This window comes from Coturnix japonica, chromosome 1, assembly GCF_054131305.1.
Source record: "Coturnix japonica strain WE chromosome 1, WE-NBRP24, whole genome shotgun sequence".
Classification (NCBI taxonomy): domain Eukaryota; kingdom Metazoa; phylum Chordata; class Aves; order Galliformes; family Phasianidae; genus Coturnix; species Coturnix japonica.
In genome coordinates, this window is record NC_140663.1 from 62,881,412 (window position 1) to 62,893,966 (window position 12,555).

Consider the following 12,555-nt stretch of genomic DNA (forward strand, 5'->3'; position numbering starts at 1 on the left):
CTGAATTATGATCTGTGGTTATGTTACTTCTGTTGAACTTCTGGAAAAATGCATCCCGGGGAGCAAAGCAGAAATATATGGGATTATATTGGAAGGCCAACCCCATCCCTGTAACTCAGAGGAGCTGACTGTATCTCTCGGCAGTTGTACACTTTAGTGGGAGACACCTGGATAATGCTAGTCAGCCATATGTGTCTCATAATCAAAGTAAATGCTGGAACAGTCTTCATGGGAACAGAATTATGTTACAGTAAGAAGGTAATGGTCAAGAGTTGGGATAGCACTGGAGATACCATATATCTATCATTAGGAAGAATTACAAGCAAAAGTTCAGAACTCCTTTTAATGAAGAAGTAAGTAAAGTTGATTCCATTAATTAGAGGTGGAAAAAGCTCTGTACTCTGGAGGAGTAGAAGATGATAGCATGACATGTAAGCAGTCTGCTTTTATATCTGTGACACCCCCATCTCAAGCGCATGCGAAGCACACAAACATTTACTGTATTTACAGTTTGCAGTCACTTTGTATGCTCATTAAATGTGAGCATAATGTCATTGCCACTTGACTCTAGTATTTACCCCTCATTCTCCTCTCTTGCACTCCTGTGACCCTCCCCTTTAAACATTTGTTAGTGATCATTAGCTACAATTCTTTAATTATTTATTTTTAAACAATAAAACAGTAAGCAGTGTAGGAATTGATCTATTTTGGAAATAAAAAAGGAAAATAAGGAAGAGATCTCCTTCCTGTCTTTCTTGAAGTACTAATCTCATGAAGAACTGAATTCTGGACAGGGCTCTAAAGCTTTTCAATGGGATAAAGGCTGGATGAACATCTTGTGAAACCTGTGCTAACTTAATCCAACTGGAATAGTCATCATTTTTCAGTTCAGCAACCAGACAGAAAGACTGGTTCAATCAAAGCAAGCTGATTTGTTTTCTACTCCTTCAGAGAAGTGAAAAATTGAAAGGTAAATCAGTTATGTATAAAAAACAAAATATTCCACTTGGCTATAAAATGAAATACACGTAAGAAAAGCCACAGTAACGGAGGGCTAGATTCACAAAAATTCCTGAGCTCCTATGAGTAGAGGAGTGTTGAAAACAAAGAAGAAAGACTGCCAGACATTCATATACAGCTATAATATGCTGCTTATAATCCCTCTCAGATTCAAACACAAGGAAAGATTTGAACTTTGCTCTCCTGCTTTCCCAGCAGAGTCCAAACAGCTGGCTGGAGGGCATTCCAAGGTAGCTTGCTTTCAATTCCTCACAGTCTAGCTGTTCCTATTTGTATTTAATATTTTAAGAGTGAGATTATATGACTTATTATACCAATACTTCAGGTATTTTTTTCTGGGAGGTGGGAGTAAACAGGGTGTCCTGTATTTCTCAGCACTGGGTTTATTTGCCAGCTAGCAGAGGGGTAACTCCTTCTCTTCTCCAGATAAAAGAACAATCCTTTGCAGTTGAAGTGGTTTGTTAAGTTTGATTTGAATTAGCAAATACTTTGGGGATGGCTGAAAGCAGGTTTTTCAGTGAATACATGATTCACACCAAAAAATATCAGCCTAGCTGTATTTATGGAAGAGCAGGAGGCACCCAACTGCTTCGTCTATCTTGTCTGCTTTACAAAGCATGTCTGTTTTGGTATCATAGTGCTATTTCTGTGTAAAAAATACAAATCTCTCACAGGAGGGTAATGTTTCAATGAACTCTAGATAGGACAGGAGTATGCTTGCATCATCGGAAAACATGTCATCAGGAAACTGTTCTTTGTACATATGGTAGTTCCATGTGGTTGCAGGCTTGCAAAAACTATTGCCATGAATTATTATTAAACAATGTGAAACAGCAAATGCAGTGAAAGGGGATGAGTGAGGCTATGGAGTAAAACCAGCCTCTGACTAAAGAGCTGTCCATTTGTCAGTGATGCAACAGAAGTCAGAAAAAAATATTCCTTTCTTAGTAATCAAGAAAGCATGAATAATTTCATGCATGCAGTATGGTCATCTATTGCTACTGACTCTTTTCTATTATTTATTTGTGTTAGACAGTGCACAACTGTCTTCTGAAACAATATGCAGTGGTAACTGTAAGTAATATAAGCATGGAGAATGTATGGTCTCAGTCAACATATATGAAGGTTTAATGAAAAAGGGCATCTCGGTTAAAAAAAAGACACACCTGGTGTAATAAGAGAAGAAAAGCTTCAATAACAAAGTGTATGTAAAATACCCAATGCTTTAAAGAAGCACTATTATCGTCTGGGAATGTTTACTTACAAGGTATCTCTCGGTATCCACATTCCAAGGCATGGAAGTAGTTCATAAATTCCCTCACTGGAATTTTAAAGGTTTCAAACAACCCCATGTCTTCAAAAAGCCTGTATGATACCTGAAAACAAAACAAAAAAACAGCGTTCTGCTAAGTTACCTGGAAAGAATTTAAAAATTACATATAAAAATCGTTCTGTCAAATCATCCCAGAAAAAGATGCTTTCTTGGTAGTATTTTCTCAAGCATATCATTTCATCCAGCCATAGCAGCATCTACTTGCATTTCCGAAGTGATGTGGTTACACAAACAGACAACATACCAAACTGTTCTCCTCATTCTTTCAATACATCCTTCTGGATGTTCTTCTCTTCCTTTCAGGCACGTGAATGTCCCACACTCTGCAAGCACCTCAGAAGCATACACACAGGTAGACATCCACAGCTCCTCCGTGTTTTAGGGAAAATTTCCCCACAAACTTCTTCAAGAAGCATTTGTGAGTCAATTCATTTCCCAGAAAAAGGGGGAGTAAGTGAAGGAATGAGAAAAAGGACAGAATGATTCGGATCCTCGGCATCACCTCCTTCCTTTAGTTCTCATTTTGGCAATAAAATGGGAAAAATGACTTTAGGATTTCAGAGGCAGCAAGCAGCTTAGAGCCACTGTAGACATTCAAGAGAAGATATATCAAAAAGGAGAATGTGCAGCTGAGTGAGGGGGGTGTTTGGAAAGAGATGTGAGTTCAGAGATGCAGACAGGAGCAGTTACAAAATGGACATGATGCACAATAAGCCTGAACATACAAAATAATTATACATTTTAAAATTCCTCTATCACTTCTTTACTTCCTTCTCAGATCAAGCCCTGAAATCTTTCAGCTTCTTTATTTATTTACTGCTGTTGGCAAAATATTGTCCTTTTAATGCCATTTATCAGGTAACTGTCTAGAGCTAGACAATTTAAGACACATTTGAAAGCATGAGTGCTAGACTGATAAGAAATTATTACCAATTTTGCTCTGTGTTTCACACCCTAACGTAAACCGAACAGCTATCCACAGCTATTTTCTACTGTGACCTTTGAGCAGTGCCTTCCAAAAGTTTAAGGAATGGATCTTCCCCCTCTACTCTGTGCTGGTGAGGCCACATCTGGAATACTGTACCCAGTTCTGCACTCTTCAGTTCAGAAAATAAGGATATCCTAGAAAAAATCCTGCAAAGGGCCACAAGGATGATTAAGGGCCTGCAGCATCTCCCAAGTGAGGAAAGGCTAAGAGACACAGGACACTTCAGTTTGGAGAAGAGAGGGCTGAGAGAGGATCTCATCACTGTTTATAAATATCTGACATGCAGGAGTTAAGTTGGGGGCAGACTTTTTTGGATGTGAGGGGACAAGGGGCAATGGGCACAAACTGGAACACAGAAAGTTCCATACAAACACAACGAAGAACTTCATTTTGAGGGGGACAGCACTGGAACAGGCTGCCCATAGAGGCTGTGATGTCTCTCTCTCTGGAGATATTCAAGACCCACTAGCACACCATCTTGTGTGACCTGCAGTAGGGAACATACTTTAGCAGGAGGCTCGACTTGATGATGTCGAGGGGTCCCTTCCAACCCATACGATTCTGTGATTTCCAGTGTTCTGTATTTTAAATGGATTCAGACTACAATGGAGGGAGACAGCCCGGGTGAAACCAGTAGTGTCATTTTACAGAAGAAAAATAAAATGTATGGTTGTAGAAGGCAAAACTGGTATCCTGTTCTACTGAGGCTGAATGAAGAGACTGTCTTTATGCATAATTTGGATTAGAAGGTACAAAGAATACTGCTTATCTATCTGGAATGGTGGTTGAAGTAAATTAGTCTCAGTTCAATCTATCACATACATAGAGATTATGTATTTCACGCAACAGTCCTAGGACACCGAATGATGAGTTCCATATTCCCAGCTAAATGTCTCTGTCCTCAAAGAGAAAGCATAAAGAAATATTAACCTACAAGAACAAACCTTACAGAGCTACACTACCAACCACTGATCAGGTATCTTAAGTAAAACATGCAATAAAAGCACGTTTTTCTATTCCATTGGATTTTCTGGGGAAAACCGGGCAGCTGGTGAGAAAAGAAGCTGGCTGAGATGGACATGAATAATAGCTCTTCTCCATGACTTAGAATGAAATGGCATTATTTTCTCTGGTCATCAGAGAAACAGCCACGCAAGTCATTCAGATGTTTAATCATTCAGCCTCACAGCTGTGGTGCAGTCCCCACAATTTAGGACAAGCCTTGCAGAAGCTGTGACAGTGTCCAGCCACTTAGTACTGGCTGCTCTCATGGCCTCCTCCCTTCTGCCTCCATCTTCTGTTTGTCTCTGCTACAGCTGCTAATGCTTAGGTGAATCATTTATAACATGACAACCTCTCATGCTGCTGCCTGAACAGGAACAAGTGATTTTCCCTTGTGATTTCTAATGGAAGGTTTTTTAGAAGTGGAGATCATCATTCACACGTACGTCTTCTCCCAGAATCTAAGGGGCACACACTGAAGTCTCAGAGAACTTGTGCAAGGTTTAGGTTAGCATTTCCCTACTCCCTCATATAATTATTGCAGTTTCTCTCTTCAAAAGTCATGCACGATCATGAGATAGCCAAATATTCCTCTTGGCATCATCCATGGACCAACCTATGTGCACTGCAATGATAGCCCTCCATCTCAAGGCTGCTGGTGTACAAAAATTGCAGGAGTACCACCAATGTTCTGTATTTCTCAGGGCCTTGAAATAAAAGCAGGAGAGAGACCTTCACTTCAGCCTATCCTTTAACACATTCTTTATTTGCTTTCTAAAGCAAACCAGTTTCTCTTCTGCAGGTTTTTATTTTTATAGGAACTGTAAGAAAGGTGACTGAAAGCATTATTTAACATTATGGCCTGTTGTGAAACATCAGCTCAGTTGGAAGCTTTGCTGTTCCTTTCTGAAATGAGATTGGTATGCAAATTCTTCCCTATCCCCTATCATGCATATTGGTTAGGGTCACATTTAGGGTGCTTTCCACTGTATTTTGCATAGATGCCTGTATGGCCACTAACTGGTTCAGGGTCTTTTTATATGCCTAAATAAATTTAACATTACTAAAAGGAGAAACAGACATATCAAGCAGCTTTAAAGACGCTATGCCAGCATTTGCTTTCTAAACTGAATGCCTCCCTAGAGGTACATGTCAACTCCACTTTATTCCATCTCATAAATCTAACCTAGCAAGACAAACATAGTTATTTCAACTTGTTAATTTACTTATTTTTAATGGGTGAGTCCACTTAATGGCAAAAAGCAGAGAATAAATCATTAGAGCTTTTGTGTTCCTTTGTTGACACTATCCCAGCATTTTGAAATCATACAAGAAAAAGACAATATGTTTTATCTGCAGAAAACAAATTACTTATTTTGGATCTCTTCTGAAAATAATTTTGTTCAGAACATCTTAGTAGGTGGGGGAAAAAAACTATTGGAATTATCTTTATTTTAAGAACAAGGTCGAACTTGCTACATTCTGCTCAAAGAAGGTGAGAGTTATTGTGAACAGCTGCTACAGAAGATGGTGAGTTTTCACAAATATTACTTATTTAAGATGCGATTCATAGGCCTCATTTTGTGATGCTGCAACAATGAGAATGTGCACAGAATAATGTGCTCAGGAAGCAAATGTTGAGAAACAGAGTGTGGAGTCTTAATGGAAACCACAGGCAGCAGAAGGAAATCATCCTGAGGGGTACAGAATTGCTAAAGTGCCTAAGACCTACAGAAGTAGCCAGACAAAGCTAGAAGAAACTTTTGTTCACTCAAACTTGATCATTCAAACAGCTGGTTATGACACTAGAAATGTTCTATCTTTCCTTATGTATCACTTATGAGTCTGTAAAACACTCAGCTGCTAAACAAAACTACGATGAAAAACTTCTAGAAGAGAACGTTAATCACATGCCTACTGTGTATTGCAAGGTTGTCTGGATCAGTGGTGTATGAATACCAATACCCATATCCAGCCACAGTTTGCCTGTTTCTCCAAAGCTAACCTAGAGATGGTAGACACATATGGTTAGGTATATATGTTACTTGCTAACTACAGAATAATTAAAGGCAGACCATGCTCTCAGAGCTGATCGACTAGCCAGGGCGTTTGAGTGAGGGTGTTAATTTTCCCACATACCAAGAAACATGAATACTTCTTTCCAGTGTTAATCACTACATAATACCTTGTAAAACGATACAATATCAATCTCCTCTGTTGTTTTTTGTTTTTTTTCCTCACAACCCTAAATATAATCACTTGATTTTCCATTTAATAAACTTCAATACCTCCAGAAGAGAAAAAATGTCTGATCTGTCACTGTGCTAGGAAAAGGGGAACTACAGGGCAGAGCTCATCCAAGAAGGTGATTATGGAATTGATATCAGGGCTGTGTCAGTACCTTCATTTAACATATAGAAAGGAATGAAAAATCAACAGCTGAAAAGAAATAGCAGAAGACTCTCACATCCCCATTTGCAGAAAATTAGTCTTTACAGAATAATGATCTCAATTTACTATCAAAATGGTACGGAAAGGTAAAGGTAAGGATATATAACAAAGACTATCTTCTTTCCACTTATTGAAACCTTACTTTCTTGCACTGCCTGACTGAAAACTCCAATTTAAAAAATAATTTCCTGCATTACACTGAGTATTTTACTGTTTAGCACTCCCACAGTGGACCCCGTGAGAAATCCTTTCACAAAATACTTGTGAAATACTTGGTAATGGATGAAAGCAGATCCTGCAGATAGGAGAGGATATTTGAAAGGGTTTATGCAAACTCTTTTTTGGACAGAATCAGGCAAAATAGGTATCTATCTTTTTTTATTTCACGTTTTTAAATTAAAAGAGATGAGAATTTAAAAGTAAGGAATTTAATGACAAGGAGTTCATATTGTCAGCTCTGATTTACACGTCAGGGGTCATCATTTATAGAATAACCAGCGTATGGGTCTTAGCACTATTTCAAACAGATCATATCTTAATAAATACCAGTCATCACAGATGAGCTGTCATTCTTACCTGACTGAGAATCCGACCACATTTCTTTCCAATTTTTTCCACCAAATCAAAGATTGGGAAGTTCCAGCTGTTAAGCTGCTCCATTAGAGGATCCAAGTTGTCCATAACCAGAGGCTCAGGTGCAAGAACAGGTTTGTCCTGTGCCAGAAATTAGAAAAAAATTAATATCAGTTCTGTGAAGCAACTCATGTAAAAGATTTATGTTCTGAAAAACTAAGGTCATGTTAGAATCATTTCTAAGCCAATGGTGTTTTATTCAGCTCAGCAGAGCTGTCCTCATTTCTACCAGCCCTGCAGCCAGACACTCCTTTATAATTTGTTTCGCTCATATGAATAGGAAATTTCTGTATGAAACATCAGTCTCTGAACTTATCCATGACATTCATTAATTCATGGGAATCATTCATCATTTCCAAACGAGTCTTCTTCATTGTAAAATTTGCTTCAGTACAGAGGGGAAAATGTTCAGTTTCTCCTTCTGCATCAGGACACATCCATTACAGTCTATCCTGGTTAATGGAGCACGTTGTGAGGGAAGACTTGTCAAATCAAGACCTACCGCCTTTCCAGGCCTGCAAACAAAAGATGAGGTGCTCCCCTGCTATCACATTTCTCCTGAACTCTTCTTTGTATTTCTTTATTTCTATGAAACTGTAAATGAGTAAATATCTCAGAAAAAAATGCTTCTTTTCAGCATGTCCAACTCCAGTTCAACAGATCAGAATGATTTTTTCAAGAGCTCAAGCCAACTTAAATTTGTTAATCCAGTTGTAAAAAATAACTGAACTTAACCTCCGAATTGAATTCACAGCTGAATACAGCAGTTGTGAGAAGATCAACACTTGTCCTTATATTCAAGACATATGATGACGATAATATCATGCAGTAACCTCAGGAAAGTGTTTACTTATTTTAAACTAATGCTTGCTATATATTAGTCAAGATTGTAAGGCCATTGAGAAGCTAAAGTGGCTGAGCAGGAAGACAGTACATCATGCTTGTAGCCTGAAATGATCATTTCTTTTCCTTCCAATCTATTCCCTTTAAAGGCAACACTAATACAGAAGCCAAACATTTCATAAGTGCCAAATGACAGATCCATCAGCTTATACTAGTTCATCAAAATACACGGTTAGCATCTCAGAAGTGGCCAGTGCTTAGAAACTACTAAAAGGTATGAGCCTGATGATTTTTTATTATTATTTTTTGCTTAAAACCATGGACTTAATCTTTAGATTGTCCAAGATGGTTGTTTACTTTTTTTTTCTTTCTTTTTTTTGAGATTCTGCATACATTCAGTCTGTGTTGACAACAAAATTTAAACAAGCTACCTCAGGTGGTGTCAAAGGATGCAGAATGATGGTCTCAGGTGCATATGTCCTACATACAGATCCCTTCCGTGCCTTTTCTTTGGAGCAATCTGTCTCATCATCATTTTGTACAATATCACTGCTGTCACTGTTGTTGGTCTCATAGTCAGAAGTGGCTTGCGCAGGATCATCTAGAAAACAAGTAACAAAGCTGGTTGTATGAACAGCAAGGGCTGCAAGAACGTCATCCTGTGACCTTTGGAATATTAACAACAGGATCTCTGACTCATAATACATATGTGCTGCTTGGCTGGGTCTAAAGTTGAACAAGCTGTCCAAAGGTATTAAAGCATATAACCTGCAGAGTGTAAAAAATTGGAACAGAGATTGAAAACCAGGAAAAATTTTGATGGCCATTATTTGTGCTGGCTAGGTTAGATTAAACCATAAGGGAAACAATGTTTAGTTTTGAAATGTATCTGTATTCTTCATGAGACTTTTCCAGATGTTGAAAGAAGCCTCAAAGGCAGTTTGTATGGTCTCACCTTCATATGTTTTCTTTCTGTGAGACTGAGGCATACCTGCCCTTCCAGTGAATTATTATTACATTTTAAAGGACGAGGAGCTTTTGTTCAACAAAGAATTACCTGTTCTATTTAGGGTGTGGGTGGTACCATCGCTTCTATCTAGTGTACCATCACCAGCTTCTATTTGGTTATAGGGTCTGCCGCAGCTGAAACAACATCAAGAAACATACACAGTATAAATACCATACACATTGGATAGTCTTATGCAAAAAGAATTCCTGCTGGCAGCATATGACTATGTCATACACTGCAAACTATAGCATTGACTGTACTCTAAAGAGAAAACTACAAGAGTGAGCTGAAATATTATTGGAAGACAGAGATGGAAAAAGACAGGTTTATACCTTATATTGACCGATCAATGCAGTTAATTTGTGTTAAACTATACTACATCTTCTTTTAATTTTCTAAATTTATCAGTACAAAACACACAAACAAACAAAACCTCTATTTGTACTACAGCTGCACTATGAGCATGGATTAAAGAAAACAGTGAAAATTTGCCAGAGTGCCATACAATGCTATATAATGCAATTTCAGCATCACCACTTTGTGGCTTTCTCGCTTAAAACTTGAATAGATTCCTCTATAATAATGCAAAAAGTTGTTTTGCCATTACTGCAGTGACAACAAACCCACTACAGCAGAATGAAGGGGGAATTTGGGATACAACACAAGGTGACTGATTTGGCATTCAGACATTTAGCAGAAAATCAAATGCAAACAGAGTTTGCTTCATCAATGCCAGAACAGACACTGTGGGAAGGACTGCAATACTAAGGCTTTTCCAAATGCCTGACTCTTATTTCCACTAAAATGCTTTACTCCTTCTGTGTGATTCCCTTTAAGCAGGAATACAGTGTTATCTGGTATATCTCAGGTAACAATATTCCAATATTAGTGTATCTCAGACCTGATGGAAGACTGTTTAAAAGCATTATAACAAATCTTCCTGTGAATAACTGACATTTTAACATCTTTCTCTGGTTGGACTTCATATTTTGTGGCCAAAATATTCTTTGCAAAGAGAAACTTTAAAAATGGTTTAAATTGGTCAAACTTTGGACAAGAAACTTTACATCATTGTAAGCGCACCATATAAAAATGGCTGAAACCCTATTTGTCAGAGTCATCAAAAACATATTCTGGAATTTGGTATGCCCTGCAATCATGAGTATCTGAAAGAATTTAAAATAAAACTACAAATCCATATATTATTATATGCATGGCATATCATCCATAAGGTCAATGAAAACAAGCCAAAATGTACATAAGAGGAACAGAGCCTTTGATTGGTTATGTCATAAGGTTTCTGTGTTATTATGAGTGCATCCTTTCAGATCATGCACAAATTCACACTTATTTAGTATGCGTGACCCAAATAAAACATTAAAACCAATCCCCTTTATGTGTAGGGATTATAATATAGTTCTTAATCACAGGTTTGTTGAACATTATTTCACTGGATACCTGCCTCACCCACTAAACAAAATTAAGAGACACAACTTAAACATTATTTTAACAGCATTGCCTAGTACACGCTCATGTTTAATAACACCTTCACACTTGGTTGTCCTGTAATATTTCACTTTGTATGAAAGCAAAACTGCTGTCTTGATGCCATTGCCTGGATGGATCTGATTTAAAACACAGAATCCATTGAGAGTTTATTACCTCTATTATTGTTGTTTGGGAAGGGAGTTGGTTTGTTGGTTTCAGAGGTTTGCCGAGTTGCTACTATTTTGTTGCAAGGCAGGTTTTGCAGTAACTGTAGAGCACCATGTACTATGAATACAGCAATCTACATTGCTTAAACATGGTGCCTGCTGGCTAGCCAATACTCACAAACAATTTACTACTATATTAAAAGTAACAACTAATAGATAAGATCATCTTGAAATTCTAATGGAGCCAGCTTCTAAACACCAGTGTTTACAGCTATTCTGAGCTGGTCATATATTGAAAGCTCCGGTAGCCTAATTTGACAAATCTAAAAATTAGGTACATTAAAGTGTGAAATTAAACAGTTACTGTAACTCATGGCAGTAAGAGGAACTCAGCAGCAGCTGAAAAGAATCCCAATGCCACACAATCTGACTCTACTTTAGGAAAGACGAGTTCCATTCCACACCTTCTGAGCCAGTCCTCAAAACTCCTTACTCTTCAGGCACTGCTGGAACACTTCTATCAGACACTAAGCAGAGGATTATAGGCCAGCAGATTTTAAACCCTAGCAGTTATATGTTTTTGTATCTAACCTCAGGTGCCTGTTTAGAAAGACTTGGCCTATGATCTCAAAGTGATTGCTCATGTTGGTGGTATGGCGTGAGAAACTCAAGCTGTTAACACAAAATCCAACTTTCAGCTCTGAATGCTGCTGATGAAGCATTTGCTTGTGAAGCAGACATTTAAAAGCTGTAAATGTAGCTAACAGCCTTGCACTATAAAATCACTTTGTAGCAGCAACCTACACAATATATACTGAGAATTGCTTAAATATGTTAAAATATCAATATTGGAGCAGATTACAAGAACTTGCACATGTGTCTAAAGCTTGTGAGGACAATGTGAAATGATCCAACATATGTCGAACTACTATCTTACCTGCGGCAGATAACAGATGGGCTGATGTTAGGTTCTGACAGACTAGGTGCGCTCTGAGTAGCAGTTAAGACTTTGTGTGGCTTTAAACCTTGCTTGGTGTCAGTATCTGTAGAGTCTGGAAATGACATAGAAGATGTTTTTCCGGTAGGACTTGTAGCAGGTGTTCCTTGAAGAGGTGAATGGCACGGTGAGGTGAGTGGTGAAATATTTGGTGGGATACCTGGCAAGAGAAGAGTCTTGTCAATTAACCGTAAATGGCTGTTGGAGTTCTCTGAGTGCACAGATAGCCCTCTCTTAACACATAGGCAGAAGTATAGCTTCCAAAATGAAAAACAGAGAGAAAACTTTACTTTGAGCCAATCTCGTGGCTGTAACAGAATGATGAAGCTCCATTACTATCAGCTGCTCCCACCTGCTGAAGATCTTGCTCAAAGCATGGAACATATTCTCCCTCTTCAGTAGGATGCATTAACTAGAAGGCATGAAATGAAAAGCATGCACTGAAGATGTCTGTATTGGTATTAGTATGTTCCAGTGTCAGAGGCACCAAACTCTAACAAGCCAGTTCCCAGACTTATCTACAGATTCTCCTTGCTGTACTGTCATCATCTGTACAGTAGGGACAAGAACGGGTGACCCACATTTCCAGCAAATTTGGATTTCTACACGTGAGATTATTATCAA

At 38.2% G+C, this 12,555-nt stretch overlaps 1 protein-coding gene across 2 annotated transcripts in view; it reads right to left on the reverse strand.

The window, feature by feature from the left end:
• The window catches only part of PDE3A (phosphodiesterase 3A), a 228,669-nt gene that overhangs the window by 14,787 nt on the left and 201,327 nt on the right, over nucleotides 1–12,555 (reverse strand). For both annotated transcript variants that reach the window (XM_085542707.1, XM_015868474.3), the window contains 5 exons: nucleotides 11,872–12,091; nucleotides 9,328–9,413; nucleotides 8,702–8,871; nucleotides 7,371–7,508; nucleotides 2,285–2,396 (listed from right to left, as the gene is read on the reverse strand). In XM_085542707.1, coding sequence (XP_085398833.1) covers nucleotides 2,285–2,396; nucleotides 7,371–7,508; nucleotides 8,702–8,871; nucleotides 9,328–9,413; nucleotides 11,872–12,091 — 726 coding nt within the window. The remainder of the gene's footprint in view (nucleotides 1–2,284; nucleotides 2,397–7,370; nucleotides 7,509–8,701; nucleotides 8,872–9,327; nucleotides 9,414–11,871; nucleotides 12,092–12,555) is intronic.